Source organism: Hemitrygon akajei, chromosome 27, assembly GCF_048418815.1.
Source record: "Hemitrygon akajei chromosome 27, sHemAka1.3, whole genome shotgun sequence".
Lineage (NCBI taxonomy): Eukaryota > Metazoa > Chordata > Chondrichthyes > Myliobatiformes > Dasyatidae > Hemitrygon > Hemitrygon akajei.
The window spans coordinates 43114845-43132043 of NC_133150.1; the positions used below are offsets into that span (position 1 = coordinate 43114845).

The window sequence follows — 17199 nt, forward strand, 5'->3', positions numbered from 1 at the left end:
GTGTACTACTTTGAAATCAAGCTGAGGCTCTGAAACAGATTCTTTGGCCAACCACATCCATGTCAACCTTCCTGAGCACTGAAATCCCATTTGCCAGAGTTAAGCAGCATGGAAACCAGCCACTTTCCCAGCACATTAACCACAACGTCCAGCATAAGGCACAAAGCTTTGTCTTGCTTTGCCATTCGAGTGTCTGTCTCAACAATTCTTCAAAGCTGCCAGCGACTTTGCTTCCACCACTCGCTCAGTTAGGGCATTCCAGGTACCTACCATTCACTGGGTAAAATTAGTCCACCTCCGATGCCCTCAAAAATTTGTCACCCTTTTAAATCATTGTCTACTGGTTTTCATCTTCCTCTGATATGGTGGAAAGTTTCCTGTAGTTTACCCTATCTATATCCCTCAAGTTTCTTCTACTCAATCATATCCCCTCTTAAACTTCCCTAATCCGGGGAAAACTGTCTTTGCCTCTTCAGTCTTTCCTCTTAACTGAATTAGTCCATCCCATGCAATATTCTGATGAATCTCCACAGCAATCTCTACAGCACAAATGCATCACTCCTTTAGTTTAGTGATACGAACAGAGGCCTGACCAGTGTTTATGTAAGTTGGAATATAACCTGTATACTCTTGCATACAGTGTCTCATCTAATGAAGGTCATTTGCCTTCTTAACCATGGTATCTATCTGCATTGCGCCATCAAGGATCTGCTGTAAAATTTGGTACAATTTTTTTAAAACCGAGAAAATATTGCCAGATGCCCTTGCATAAATACCTTTGAAGCAAATGGCCTGGTTAATATACATCAAGATCCTGCTGAACAGCACATTAAGGCTGAGCTAACCTGTTCTGCATACAAGTTCCAGTTTGCACTACATACATCACTTTTTGCGTTCGGGATCATAGAAAGTGTCCCAGCAAAGTGCTTGCTCGAACACAGCATTATAAGAGCACCTGCCCCTTCCACTCCATCAAGCAGTGTATTCCAAGCATCCTCTGGATGAAAAAGTAATTCTTCAACAGATCTCATAAAGGTCTTATCTCATACCCTAAACCTTTGCCCTCTGGTTTCAGATCCCGCCAGAAATGTTTTCTACTATGTATCCTATCTATGCACTCATAAATTTTGTACTCCTCTCATCAAATTCCTCATTAGTGCTTTCCAGCCCATGGGAGCTCTCAATCACATACACCAAAATCACAACTCATTGCCTCCTCATCTTAATGCACGGATACAACTTACCTTCAGCCGATTTCCTGGGCTTTTTGGGTGTCCTTTTCTCTTTCTTATCCCCTTTAACCTTTTTTCCTTTTTTGCCTTTTTTTGTTGAAGCTTCATAATCACTGTCACCGTGGTCCAAATCCTCCTCACTCCCCATGTCCTCATCTGAAAGTAAATAGCAGAAAATTCATACAATAGCAAATGGAACATTATGATTTCAAAAAAAAAAAATAGGCTTGCAGATTAACCATCAGAGAACATTACACCAGATAATTTAACAACATAAACTAGAAAACGTCTCAGCTCTATTAACAAGTGGAACACACAACAGGCAATCACCATTCTCTTGTATGGAAAAACAATAAAAGATCTAAAAAGATTAAGGGACCTCACACTGCCCTCCTATAACACCCTCCTTAAAACTAGCGGACAAAAAAAAATCCGCAAACAACCAAGACCAATGTCAGAAGCGGTTTCCTCAGAACTAACTGGGCTTGAACCAATAATCTACGCAAAGTAGTCCTTTCACTCTTGGCCACCAGGAAGTGCAATAGCAATATCGCTATCCTAAGCCCTCATTTGCTGCAGCCTCTCCCCCACGCTGTATGCCTGGAATCATGCAAGCAAAGAAAATTAAGTATTTAAATTCTCCACAAAATATTAGTACACCAAAACACACCATCTACTTGTTATTTCAAAGCTTATGTTAAAATCACTCCAGACTGCAAAGGCTGCCAAGGAGCTTAAAAAGCACAAGAAGCATGTACAGCCAAATAAAAGGAAGACTTGCATGCACAATCATACAGAAAAAAAATGACCAGAAACACACACACATACCCAAAAGCATTATAAACTAAACTAATAATCAAAGAAAATATGCAAAAGCCATCATGGGAAGCTGTTTCTATTGGTCCTTCTGTGGATTTTTAGAATTCATTGTTCTTGCAAGAGAAATGCTAACTACGTACCCACAACATTCCATTTCTGCAAAGTACAAAACCTGCAACCTTCAAGGTGAATCCCACAAAATACTGTTTTACTATGTATAAACTCAAAATTATGCTGAATGTGAGCTTGGATCTAGAAATTGCAAATTTAACTAATAAGCAACATGATCAACAGAAGCCTAAACTTGCATATTTCGACCTATACTTTCACACCTAACGATCTGAGCAACAGAGAATGACACCTTATGATGTCATTCACCACACAATGCATATTTCTACCTGCACTGACATACATTGGAGCTCAAAGCTCCAAACAAAAACCATAAAACTTTTTCAGTGGAATTCTCTATACATCACAGGAAGGCAGGAAAACAACTACCTGGCAAATATTAGTTATTTTTTCATATTCTATTGTACTTCAAAATCAGGTTTATAATCACTGATATGTCGTGAAATTTATTGTTTTGCTGCAGCAGTACAGTGCAATATACAAAAACTACGAGCTATAAGAAGAATATATAAAAAAATAAAGTTCAAACTGAGAGCAAAACAGTGGGGTAGTATCACGAGTTCATGGACCATTGAGACATCTGATGGTGGAGGGGAAGAAGCTGTTACTAAAACATCAGGTGAGCAACTTCAGGCTCCTGTACCTCCATTACTGATGGCCCCTTGAACAGACCCCCCCCTTCATTATAACCCATTACAAAAGGTGTAACTAAAAGTTATAGCTTAAAATTAGTTTTAGGTTAAATAATAATTAAAAATTATCAAAAGCCAGCAGAAAACTTCATTTACCAATTTCAATTATCACAATGGTTTTATGCACAAAGGAAGGAAACTGTTTCCTGTGAGGTCAGCTACTTTGACTGAAATAGTTCAAGGATTAAGACCAAGGGATCTAAATCATCGTACTGAAGAAACTGCACCATCTGGCCCTTGAATGATCCTTATGAAATCTTATGCTGATAAGTGCAGAGATTCCAGTTAGAATTATTAAAGTAACCACAGGACCTTGGTACAGGGGCCTATTCAAGTTAAGTGACAAGGAATGCATTAAGAATTAGAGGAAGGGCAGACACTGCTGTGATCACAAAGTCTGTGCTGCTTGTCTAACACCAAGGTTAAGGACATCTCCCTGGAATTGGAGAGGAACCCTAGAATAAAAAGGACAAGATCTAAATATCATGGTCCTTGGGAAACAACAATAAAAGTAGGACCAGAATAAATTCTCTGCTGAGGAAGTATGAAAAGTTAGGGTCCATATAAAAATGCAGAAAAACACACATTGTTAATAATCACTAGATTACTATGCAAGTCACTTCAAAAGTAAAAGGGTTGATAAGATCAGAGACTTGATTTGAAAAAAAGCTGGAGTGGAAGAAACTGGTTTCAATTTAAGGGATTTAATTCCAGTACCAAAGAAGGATGCAGGTTGGATTGCTTTATTTGAGTCTGGGTAGGATCTGCATCCTTGCAAGTTCAATAAGCAAGGCTGTTGAAGAGAATGGACAAGGCATTAGTGTGAGGCAGTGATACCAGTAAGGCTAACAGAACTGTGAAAAGGAAGGACAGAACATACAAAAGCTCTCTAACAAATAGAATCAGAGTAGGGAACATGGCATGGAGTCAAAATTGGCTGTTGACCTAAACGTGCATAGCATTCACAACTACTTGAGATGAATGCACTATTAGAAATCAATGCGCGTTTCAAAACTATTGGTTACCCTGCAACTGTATCTGTTGCGGCTGAACTTAACACTTTGGAAGGATAGGCAAATAGAGAAAGATGAGGTAATTAAGGATGAGATTAGTACAGTTGATTGAGAAATAATCTAGGAGCAGTAAGTTAAGATACAGAATCAGCTGGGATGGAACATGTGAAGATCACTGGTGAGAATATGCTATAGGCCTCTTAACATTAGCTATACCGTAAGGCAGTGGAAATCAAGAAACAGGAGCTTGTAGGAAAGGCACCACAATAATTACAAATTTTGTCCACTGTATTTGTCCAATCTCTATAATGACTAAGGCAACCTTGAGGCATCATGGAATATATTTAGGACAGTTCTTAGAACAATTCAATGTACATCCAAACCACTTCAAAGCTGGACAGAAGAAATGGGGCAGCTTTAATTAATGATCTCATAGCAAAGATTCCCCTGGGGAAGACTGATCCTAACATGATAAATTTCATTCAGTTTGGAATGGGAAATGCAAATGTGAAACGGATGTCTTAAATTTGATCAAAAACAATTGCATGGCTGAAGGCAAGACTGGCTAAAGTGGACTGGGAAAATAAAACAGATTAGCAGATCAGCATTGGCACAAGTTTTAGCAGATACTTCCCCAAACATTTGAAAATAATGGCTCACGACACTTGTGGGCTGTCCCCAGTGTATTATTGGACTGTGTCATCATCGAAGCAATGCTTTTCATTGTATATTTTGATGTACACGTGGCAAACAAATCATTATTGGAAACTCCAAAGTTTGGGATAGTTAAGAAATCAAAGGATAACTAAGAGGGAGAAGATACATTATCAGTAGACTAGCAAGAAATAAAAGATAGCAAGAGCTTCTTCAAGTACTATATTAAAAGAGGAAAGAATAGCGGTGGTAAATATTAGTTCCTTACAGAATGAGAGTGGGATATAATGAAGTGGCAATGAAAGGGAACGGATGTTTTCTAAGTCTTCATTGTAAAAACATCCCCATAATGCAAAATCGCCAAGAACAAAGTTGAAAATAAATTGGTGACAGTAGAGAAGAATGTACTAGCAATGTAATAGAATTAATGAACAACCCTTGTGAATCAAGTGGCTTGCATCCCAAGGTCTTGCTGCAGAGATAGTGAAGGTACTGATTACAATGTCCCAAAGGATCCTGAAATCTGGAAAATTTCAAAAAGCACTCCAATTCAAGGGAGAGAGAGTGCAAGCAGAGACCTATTAGTACTACATTTATCATTAGAAAATTTCTGGAATTTATTATTCATTGTAAAGGAAATAACAGAACGTTTAGAAAATTCCAACACTTGTTTTATAAAAGGAAAACAAATGTTTCACAATATTATTAGTGTATTTTGTTAACGGATAATGGGACACCAATATATTTACACTTCCAAGAAGAATTCAATAATGCAACACTTACAAAGTTGATGGCATTGGGAGAAATACATTAACGTAAATGCAGGATTGACAAACTAACAGAGAATAGAGTTGTAATAGATGAGTTACATCCAGATTGGAAAGCTGCAACAATGGGGTTGCCACAGGGAACAGTGCTGAACTGCAACTATTTACAATCTATAGTAAATGACTTGAATGGAAGGGACCAAGTATACATGTAGCCGAATTTACTGCTAATAGAGATAAGTGAGAAAGCAAGTTGCAAGCACAATTTTCAAGTGAGTGGACAAAACTTTGGGTGATGAAGAATTGTGGAAAAATGAGAGGTTATCCACTTTCACTAAAAAATCAGAATGCTATTTAAAAAAATAGGTTGTGCAGTGGGATTTAATATCCTTGTACATAAGCACAAAATTAGCACCAAGAAGAACAACTTAATGAGGAAAATGGAAAGTTGGCTTTGGTCAAATTGGTTGGAGTAAAAAAAAATGGGGGGGGGAGGAGTCTTTCTACAAATTGCGTGGGAGATCATGGCTGGATAATTACTTTCACTTCAGAGAAGATTCACAGGGATGGAGAGGATGCCTAATGAGGAACAGTAGAATAAATTGGGGCATGTATGAATGAGAGGTGACTTTACTAATACACAACAGGGTCTGTGGCAACCTGTCAAAGCAGATGTTGAGAGAAGGTTTTCCTTAGTAGAGGAAACTAGAACAAGGGGGCATAATTTCAGAATAGGAAGATACCCATTTAAGAGAGGAAGAATATATTCCCTCTGAGGGTCACGAATCTTTAAGATTCTCTATCTCAGGAAATAAGGACATTAAATCATTAAATCTTCTCAAGGGCAGGGGTTCCCAACCTTTTTTATGCCATGGACCAATACCATTAAGCAAAGGGTCCATGGACCCCAGATTAGGAGCCCTTGCTCGAGTGACATGGTTTTCTGATCTACATGGAAGTCAAGAGTCATGGAAAACAGGACAGGAAAGTGAGTTGACACCAAGATCAAATCAATTACAATGCTATTAAATGTTGGAGCAGGTTTGAGGGGGTTACATGGCCTACTCCTACTTGGACTGCTAGAAAGGGCTACATAGAGTGGACCTGGAGAGGGTGTTTCCAATAGTTGGGGAGTCTAGAAGCAAAGGGTACAGTCTCAGAATACAAGAATGTCTCTTTACAACAGAGCTGAAGAAGAATCTCTTCAGCCAAAGGGTGGCAAATCTGTGAAATTCATTGCTATTGACTGCTGTGGAGGCCAAGTCATTGGGTATATTTAATGTGGAAAGTGACAGGTTCTTCAATAGTGGAGGTGTCAAAGGTTACAGGGAGAAGGCAGGAGAATGGGGCTGAAAGGGGAAGTAAATCAGCATTGATTGAAAGGTGGAACAAATTTGATGAGCTGAATTAGCCTAATTTCACTCCAATGTCGTATCGCCTATAATATTCAATGGCTTTATTACTATAGAGCTACACTCTGGGAATGATCCTTTTGACTAGAAATCCACGGGACCTATCACAGTCCTTTCTGGTTACTACAGGTCACAAAGATCAGGTATCCTGTGGTGAGTGACTCACCTCCCGTCACTCCAAAGCCTTTCCACGATTCGCAAAGGCACACATTTAGAATGTGACTGAATAATTTCCACTTGTCTATAGAAGTGCACTTTAAAACACCAGAACAAAGCAGCCTGGCACCCTACCCACCACCAGCAGATTTACCATGGCACATACAATCTACAGCATGCACTGCAGTTACTTGCCAAAGCTAATCAGCAGCTCACACATTGCATAATGGAAATTTTTTAAAAAAGCACTACCATAACCTATTACTAAGGAACTAGTTACACTGAAGATATTAACACTGCAGCAAGTAGCCACAAGTCTCAGATGTACTTGAAATTCAAGCACGGCAAGCCATGAAAGTTCAGATCTCTCAAACTACAAGGAGTCAGCTTGTGTGAGCTTGTTCCTTTTTTTGAAAGTTTGCTCCACTCTGCTAAACGTCTATTAATAACTCACGTTGGTCCAGAATTCTGGCAAATTAGGAAGGTGCTCAATTACAGGTGCCACATATAAAAGCCTTATATTTTATCGCTACTGCTCCTTTTAACCCAATTATTTAACTTAAAAGGATTAAGCTAAGTATGATACATTGCCTAAGTTCACGGTTGGTGAGACATTAGTGTATTAAAAGATTTATTCTCCCTCCAAGGGTCCCATCACCAGGTGGTCATATTAATCATAGCAACAAGGAGGAATATTTGCCTCCAGGAATAATCAAAGCCTAGAAATGCAGAGCTATGAGACAGACAACTACACTTACATTAGGTTGTTTCCTTCGGTCTGACCTTTAACCTGTACCATACAGTTTAATGTAAACCCACCAGGTGAATGGGATGTCTCCTTCTTGGACAATGCAATGGCAGCCTTCAGGTCCTTCTCATAAAGCTTGTCGTCTGATTCCTCGCTGCCAAATAAATAAGAACATGTGCCAATACAAAAACTTCTTATGTAGTTACACTCCACAAAAATATAAATAGCCACAACTTATCCAACTTTGACAATGGTACACTACATCAAAGAAGCAAGTCTTCAGCTCTAGTAACAAATCTATGCTGAATGAAATTTTAAATTGTCAATGTCCAATTGCTGCTTGCTCATTAAATCCACCTATGCAATTGGTGGTCTCTTTTGTTGCAACTGAAGGCAAGAGCTCACAGCGATCAACCCATCCAAGATACTATTCCTGTCATTTTGAATGCAAACTTATTCCTCAAAGAAACAGCTTGTTTATCAGCACTTCTGTTTTTCTATACACTGAATGAGTTGAAGTTTGAAATCAAAAATAGTTTTAAACACCCAAACCAACCCACAGAAAGCAAAGCTTCAGAAATGTATTCACTTAAAAGACAGATTTTTTAAAACAAGAACATGAAAAATGAAGGGAATCCGATAAAAGTTACCTTTCATCCCGTGCATTTTTTGCAGACTTTCTTTTGTTTTTTCCTTCCCTGGGGGATGCTCTTGCTCTTTTAGCCGGAGGGGGTGAATCTCTTCCATAGGCTTCATCTGCAAGCAGAGATCCTGTTTAATATTCTGAATTTTTCCAATATCCCAAAATCAGTACAAAGAGGGTGGTACCAAAGAGTGTGGTTGAGGTGGGTACAATCACAACACTTAAATGACATTTTTTGGATTGGAAAGCTTGAAAGAGAAATGAGCTGAATGGGACCAGCTCAGGCAGCCTCCTTGGTTAGCACGTGTTGGCTGAGATGCTGTATAATTCTATGATTGTGATACATAGCCATTCTGAGGGGAACAGAGACAACATCCAAAAAGCAAATGTGCTTTAGTTCCATTAGTTCCTAGTAAAGTACAAGCATGCCACAGAAGGAAGAAAACATGGGAAAGATAACATGGATGTAAGGAAAAACCCGCAGAATGGAAATTTATCCAGACTGCAACAATGAATTGCCAACACGTCCTTTTTATGTTGCATTTTTGCGTTACTTTGTCATAATTGCCTGCAGTACCAGATTTTTGGTATATTTAATGTGTCCAATGATGCATGGAGATGGAAACTATTACCATAATGAATGTAGTCACTTGGTGTTAGACAATTTACATCCAATCCCAGAAACACAAAAGTAAACTGAAAGAAAATGTTTTGAAATGATGATAATCTAACTTCACACAGTAAGTGGCATAGATTAATGGAGCCACTGCCTTAACTCCAGCGAGCCAAGCTCAATTCTCACGTGCTGCTTGCGTGGAACTTGCAGGTTTTTCCTGTGATCACATTGAGTTCTTCTGGATCTTCCTGTTGCCCTTCACATTCCAAAGACATGTAGCCTGGTTAGTCAGCTGACCATGATAAAATTGCCCATTGTGCCGTAGGTGAATGGTATAATTCCCAGGAGAGGTGGGGGGCAGTGAAGCAGGGAAGATACCATGGAATAATTATAGGATTAATGTAATTACGGTACATAATGGTCAGAAAACTCAGTGAGTCAAAGGGCCTGTTTCAAAGTCATGCGTCTATATGAAGTGCAGAATGAAATGAGTGCTCACTCTGAAGAGTTGCAATCATTTGCCAAACCAATTTAGATGGAGCAACAGGAACACGTGAAGGCAAAACAGGACTGCAAACAATACTGATTAAGTTGAGCCACAATTTAGTAAAACCCAAAGATGCCTTTAACATTTGTTTTATGACTGCAAAAACAAAATAGACTTGTACCTAACTGCAGAAACCTAAGATGCCTACTGTCAATGAAGTGATCACTATTACAATATTGGAAACTGCTGTCCACTTTTGTTTGGAAGTCTGAACCAGTGATTATATCCCAATGACCCACACCTGCTACTCTGAAGACATTGCATTTAATTGGAATTGGAGTTCACAAGGCAGCACAGCTCCTTGTACTCCTAATAAGTAAATGCACAATATGCAAAGGGTAATTAAACACTGGCAAAGAGCCAAACCAGAATCGCATGTCACAAACACAAATAAAACTTATTTCTATGCACTTTCAATGAAGTGGCTGCAGTGAAGCAGAACCAAAGGATCTTAGGTATATTTTATCTCCTTGCCCAGTTTTGAGGTCAAGGATTGCCCAACAGTGCAATGCTGTTGAGATTACTTAGCTTGATAAAAATCAGGGACTGAAACCAAGAACCATCTGACGTGTGTAATCAAAGGAATAAAAGACACCAGTCTTGATTTTTTTTTGCAGTGACATATTTTAAGATTGTTTAATATCATTTCCAGTACACAAGAGTAAAGGGGAATGAAATATTTGTTACCCCAGGTCCACTACAGTGCAAACAAAAGCACAAGATGGCTGATTGTATGTCCATAACGTGACACTAGACACAGAAGTGTCTGTATATCAAAAACATGTTGGTGATGGATCTCAAAAGAGTTTATTGAATGCCTACGAGATGGCTTTTTTAGAGCAGTTTGTCGTTGAATCTACTAGGGGATCAGCTATACTAGATTGGGTGAGGCGATTAGGGAGCTTAAAGTAGAAGAACCCTTAGGAGGCAATGATTACAATATGACTGAGTTCAACTTGAAACCTGATAGGGAGAAAGTCTGACACAGCAGCAAAATTGGAAGGCAATGGCTTGACTTTCTGGGAAAAACATGGAAGGTGAAGGATAGATGTTTTCAATAACGAAGAAATACTCAAATAGCAAAATAGTACAACAGTGGCTGACAAGGGAAGCCAAAGCTAATGCAAAAGCATACAACAAAGGAAAAATTTAGTGGGAAGGATAAGAGGATGGAGAAGTTTTTGAAAACCTAGAGAGCAACTAAAATCATTAGGAGGGAAAAGATTAAATATGAAAGCAAGCCAACAAACAATATCAAAGTGGATAGTAAAAGATTTATAAGTATGTAAAAAAAATAAGAGAAATGAGAGTGGGATGTAGGACTGCTAGAAAATGAGGCTGGAAAAATAATAACGGGGACAAGGAGATGGCAGATTAACTAAATGAGTATTTTGCATCAGTCTTCACTTTGGAAGACACTAGCAGTGTGACAGATGTTGAAAGGTGTGAGGGAAAAGAAGTGAATGCAGTTACTATTACAAGGGAGAAGGTGCTCAAAAAGCTGAAAGACCTAAGGGTAAACAAGTCAGCTGGGCCAGATGAACTGCACTCAAGGGTTCTGGAAGAGATTGTGGAGGCATTAGTAATGATCTTTCAAAAATCACTGGACTCTGGCATGGTGCCAGGGGACTGGAAAATTGCAAATGTCACTCCACTCTAAGGAAGGCAGCAGAAAGGAAATTATAGACCAGTTAGCCTGACCTCAGTGGTTGGGAAGAAGTTGGAGTCAATTGTTAAGGATGAGGTTATGGAGTACTTTGTGGCACAGGACAAAGTCAGCATTGTTTCCTTAAAGGAAAATCTTGCCTGACAAACCTGTTGGAATTCCTTGAGGAGATTACAAGTAGGATAGATAAAGGGGATACAGTGGATGTTGTACATTTAGACTTTCAGAAGGCCTTTGACAAGGTACTGTATATACATGAGGCTGCTTACCAAGTTAAGGGTCCATGGTGTTATCGGAAAGTAACTGGCATGGTTAGAAATTGGCTGATTGGTAGGAGGCAGCGAGTGGGAATAAAAGGCTGCCAGTGACTAGTGGTGTTCCGCAGGGGTCAGTGATGGGACCACGTCCTTTTATGCTGCTTATCAATGAGTTAGATGATGGAATAGATGGGGCTCTGTTGCCAAGTTTGCAGATGATACAAAGATTGCTGGAGGGGCATTTAGTGTTGAAGAAATAGGTAGGCTGAAGAAGGACTTAGACAGATTAGGAGAATGGGCAAGAATGTGGCAAATGAAATACAATGTTGGAAAATGCATGGCCATGCAATTTAGAAATAAATGTGTAGACTATTTTCTAAATGGGGAGAAAATTCAAAAATTTCAGATACAAAGGAACTTGGAAATCCTTGTGCAGAACACCCTAAAGGTTAACTTGCAGGTTGAGTCAGTGGTGAAGAAGGCAAATGCAATGTTAGCATTCATTTCAAGAGGTCTTGAATACAAGAGCAGGGATGTGATACTGAGGCTTTATAAAGGCACTGATGAGGTCTCACCTTGAGTACTCTGAACAGTTTTGGGCTCCTTATCTAAGAAAAGATGTGCTGGCATTAGAGAGGGTTCAGAGGAGGTTCAAAAGGATGATTAATATGAGGAATGTTTGATGGCTCTGTGTCTGTACTCACTAGAATTTTGAAGGATGGGGGGAGGGGTGGGAGGGTATCTCATTGAAACTTCCATATGTTAAAAGGCCTAGACAGAGTAGATGTGGAAAGGATGTTTCCCATGGTGGGGAAGTCTAGGACAAGATTGCACAGCTTCAGGATAAAGGAGAGTCCATTTAAAACAAAAGATATGGAGAAATTCTTTAGCCAAAGGGTGTGGAATTTGTTACCACAGGCAGCTGTGGAGGCCAGGTCATTGGGTGTATATAAGGCAGAAATTGATAGGTTCCTGATTGGACAAGGCATCAAAGGTTAAGGGAAGACCAGGGAGTAAGGCTGAGGAAGGGAGAGAAAGATCAGCCATGAATGAATGATGCAAACTCGAGGGGCCAAACAACCCAATTCTGCTCCTTTGTCTAATGGTCTTAAGTTGACTTACAGGAACTGATAAAATAGTGATGAGGGGTGTGAAGGAGTCAATAAGGGTGGAGGTGTTGATCAGTCTGACTGCTTGGGAAAGAAACTCAACGTTATTTCTATTGACATTTATTTGTTAAATTGGCGTAAATATGACATAAATTTTGTTCACACGCAGTAAAAAGAACCAAAAACCAGGAGCTCCCTCTCCAAAGTAGATCGGACATCACAATAATGAGGGGCATGAGGTTCTTGTACCTACCCACTTCACTGCAAAACAAATATATATCTTGGCCAGTGTATTGAAAAACAAGTGATTTTTAGACTCCGAAAACACTACAAACAAGAACATAATGACTGAAGATACATCCTCACAAGAATAGAATCCCCTTAAGTTTAAAAATTCTGTATTTTACTCTTTTCCTCGATATAAGCACGGCTACATTGTTAGAAGTGTTCTTTTCTTGGATGAAACATTAACTACCTGTTTTGGAAAATGATAAATCTAACTGAAGGTACTTTTTATTGAAAAACAGAGTAACTGCTATTCTGGAGGCATTCCTACACATCAAGTGAATCTGTTTCTAAAATCTAATTTTCTGTTTTCTAATTTGCTTTCTGTCATGATTTCATATTGAATAATCTAACTTGCACTTTGTTTAAATTGTGTACTTCAGTGAGAATCTTCAAATAAGATTACTGACACAGATCTAGATGCATGCACATCAATCACGTTAAGTAGGAATAAAATTGGTCAATATGCCCAATCTGATGTTTAAAAGAACAATGACAAGAACTATAGATTAGAACCACAATTCATTTTATATAAATAACCCAGCTAGTAAACTATCAAACTAGTTAAGTGATGAGAGTCACTTATCTAATACAGACACTACTTCACTTGTGTTATCCTAAAAACAACTGATCATTTCACTCTTTTATCTGCTGTGCTAGAAATCCCAAAGAATCTCAGGACTACAAGAGCAATGAAATGAAGCAATCATGTTCACTTTTAGCTAAGCAGACTGTCTAAAATTAATCTGAGTCTCTGAATTGAAAGCACAAATAACATTGATTTCCAAGATCATGTCAGTGATTACCATGGTGATACTCTCCTTGCTGACAAGACAATAAAGAGTTAAAAGTCCATAGGATCTGGTCTGACAACTTCATAGTATAGTTCAAGACTGGTAAGCTTTCATGTGATCTTTTTCAAAAGAAATGTTACAACTACCTGCTGGATGTGTAACTGCAAAACCCATTGCACTATTCAGAGATGAGCAGAACAGATACGGCTTGACAATGATTAAACAGTTGATCACCGTGAAAACTGAAGTCTCAAACTTTTATGTGGTTGATTGCTGCTGCCAAATCCAATGCGTGCTGAGGCAGGTGGTGTGTGAACAGTAGTTTCACAGCAGATGGGATTCTGTTTACAGCGGCTTAGTTTCCACATTTACTTCAATGGAGAACAGTGCAAAAGAAAGATGCAATTTTTAAAACAATTTACTTTATTTTAAATTACTTACTACACTTGTATTTTATATTGTTACATTTTGATATTTTAAAAATTGCACTAAAAATCCTGACATAGTCAAGTGTTCAAGGTGTTGCGTAGTTCATTCAGCCTGGGGTTTGGTTTAATTGATCATCAAAACACGTCTGTGGGATTTAAGATCGAAAGACCCAACAACCAAAGCAAGTTTCCATTATGAATTGTTGCCAAGGGAACGACACAAAACTAGACCACTTTAACAGGAAGGTGGACAACAACTGTCCATCAAAGTCAATGTGTTGCATTTGGGACCCAGGTGTGTAAAAATTAGATGTTGCCTTATTATAACAGATAATTCCAGCTATCCAGGATACAGGAAAGTAAGCCTATGATCATTTACATAGAGATTTAACCTGAACTCCTAAGCTTATTGGACTGCATTAATTGTTCAAGAAAGAACAACTTAACTTTTAAGAAAAATATTGTAGATTTGTTTCCAAACAAAACAAAATCTGCAGATGCTGGAAATCCAAGGAACACACACACACAAAGTGCTGAAGGAACTCAGCAAGCCAGGCAGCATCTATGGAAAAGAGTACAGTCTCATCCTGAAACGCCGACTGTACTCTTTTCCATAGATGCTGCCTGGCCTGTTGAGTTCCTCCAGCATTTTGTGTGTGTTGCTTAGTTTTGTTTGTTTTTTTTAAACCCACAAAAACTACTTGGTTTTCAGATCTATTAGGCTTTAAATTGAACTCAAAAATATTAGATGCATGTACGCAATTTTATTCTTCAAATTTCTCTGGGCAATCTTGATAGGAGTCCTTTAAATATAATCTAATAAATTTCCATCCAGGCCTTTGTACATAAACTGAAGTAATACCACTCAATGAAGGACAATCTCCAATATTTTGTTATTTGTTGCAAGGAAGCACCCTGAATTACAGCTTAACAGCATGGTGGTTAGCACAACGCTTTACAGTGCCAACTGTAAGACTGAGATTCAATTCCTGCCGCTGTCCATAAGTATGTTCTCCCCGCGCACCCTCGTGGGTTTCTTCCTACATTCCAAAGACATACAGTTTAAGGTTTGTGAGTTGTGGAGATGCCATGTTGGTGCTGGAAACACAGCAACACTTGTGGGCTGCTCAGCACAATCTGACTTAATATAAATGACATTCTCCAACGCATATTTTGATGTACATTTGACAAATAAAGCTAATCTAATCTATTTGGGCTTGGAAGAGGCAGAGAAAAAGCCTGTGGGCAAAGGGAGACAGAATCATGTGTAGTCATGATGCCCCTGCCTCTCCCACTGAGTCCCACCCGGTCCACAAAATACCAACTGATCCAAGTTTTTCTGTTTCAGCTCCCATCGCAGCAAACATTGTAACCAATCCCTAATCAAGGATTGCCCATTTTCAAATCTACTGCCATGGACACTTCCTTTAAAATGACTTGCGTCTCTGCAAACTACCACTCTCAATCTCCTTGAACATGGCCTTCAGTCTTATGCAAGCTTCACCCACATTATCACAGCTCCTCCTAGCTCTACCCAGATACTTTTTTATGTAACCCATCCTACATTCACTCACAAGTGAGTTTGCATTTCTTTGCAATACAATAATGGGAATACTAATACCATTGTCAACGATACACAAACACCTTCATCATCAAATTCCCCAGATCTATGAATGCACAACTCCTCACCATTTAAGCACCTCATGAGCACCTATTTAAAATTCCTCCAAATGGCTAAATGTTCAACCATCAACACCTTAAACTGTGCAACTCCTTCCCCAAACCTTTCTGCTTCAGCAAACTACTTTTAGAGAAGCCCAGACTGGCAAGCTTTAAAAAGTCATTGACATAAGAGATTGCAACAAAACTAATTTTTAAAAAATTATGTACAGTAAGAAATGGGTGGCGGGGTGAAGATACATTTCTACCGCAGGAAGACTTTCCTTCCTTCCACTAGCCTGCAAATCACCCTTGGGCGCGGTATAGCATCTGGTTAGCCCCATGATCAGGGTCACTTGAAACCACAGAAGGTGGTGGATGGTCATATGAGCAGCTGATGCATATCACGTCCTGGTCATGCAATCACTGATGCCAGGCAGACAATCGCTGAAGAGTACAGGTTTCCCTTGCTATCCGAAGGTAGAGCGTTCCTATGAAACCGTTTGTAAGCTGAAATGTCGTAAAACGAAGAAGCAATTACCATTAATTTATATGGGAAAAACTTTTGACCATTCCCAGACCCAAGAAATAACCTACCAAATCATACCAAATAACACATAAAACCTAAAATAACACTAACATATAGTAAAAGCAGGAATGATAAGATAAATATACAGCCTATAGAAAGTAGAGATATTGCACATACGGTGTAGCTTCACTTATCAAAATCAGGAAGACAGTGAGTCAAAATCGATAAAAAAAATCAACACGTACATGCCTTGCACATACACTCATACGTACGTGCATGCGTTCGCACGTACACACAACTGCCCACACAAGGCTTCATGGTCATGGTTGTCTTTTTCGGCGTAAACACATGTATAAAGCAGGTGTCTTTTTATTGTAAAAACGAAAATCCTCTTTGGTTAGCGAAAACAGGTACTAATGTAGGTCTTTCGTAACAGCGAGCTGTCGTAAAGCGAACATTCGAAAAACGGGGGCCGCCTGTATTGATAATGGCTGGAGACACCTGTATTGTAACGACATTGTCCAAAAATTTGAGACCATGATCACCCATACAAGACAACACAATGACGATAACAGTATGAAAATACAAAAACCTAGTATTTATTAACAGCCTAGATTTTATTCATACTGCTTTAAAACAAGGTGGCAATGGATCCCTTATTTAAATTGCAGTTGTTTATTCCTTGTGATACTCGTTTCACTGTATAATCTACTAGCAATCACCTTCAGCCAGCATCATCCAGAACTCAGTAGAAATATGTTAAGAAAGCACCTTAAATGTCATTGTTTAGAAATTAAATTTCAATTATTAAAACAGTGCAAATTTACATGCTGTCCTATTCTGAACAAACAGAATGTTAACATCTTAAAACTTTTTCCAAAACAACCTATCAAAAGGGATGAACATTAAGAATTTCTGCTTGCTTGCTTTATGGCATATTATCAAACCCCACCCACAAAATCTTGATGCTGTCAACCTGTATGTTAATTTTTTTCCTGCAAATTCTTAAGTTGTATAAGACAATAGTGAGGCTTAATATGGAGT

General features: G+C 38.8%; 1 protein-coding gene across 2 annotated transcripts in view; it reads right to left on the bottom strand.

Annotated features, from left to right (window-relative positions):
- Positions 1 to 17199, bottom strand: part of nucks1a (nuclear casein kinase and cyclin-dependent kinase substrate 1a) — a 46250-nt gene that overhangs the window by 21763 nt on the left and 7288 nt on the right. For both annotated transcript variants that reach the window (XM_073030774.1, XM_073030773.1), the window contains exons 3-5: positions 8273 to 8378; positions 7694 to 7776; positions 1245 to 1388 (exon numbers count right to left, since the gene is read on the bottom strand). In XM_073030774.1, the coding sequence (XP_072886875.1) occupies positions 1245 to 1388; positions 7694 to 7776; positions 8273 to 8378 (333 nt within the window). The remainder of the gene's footprint in view (positions 1 to 1244; positions 1389 to 7693; positions 7777 to 8272; positions 8379 to 17199) is intronic.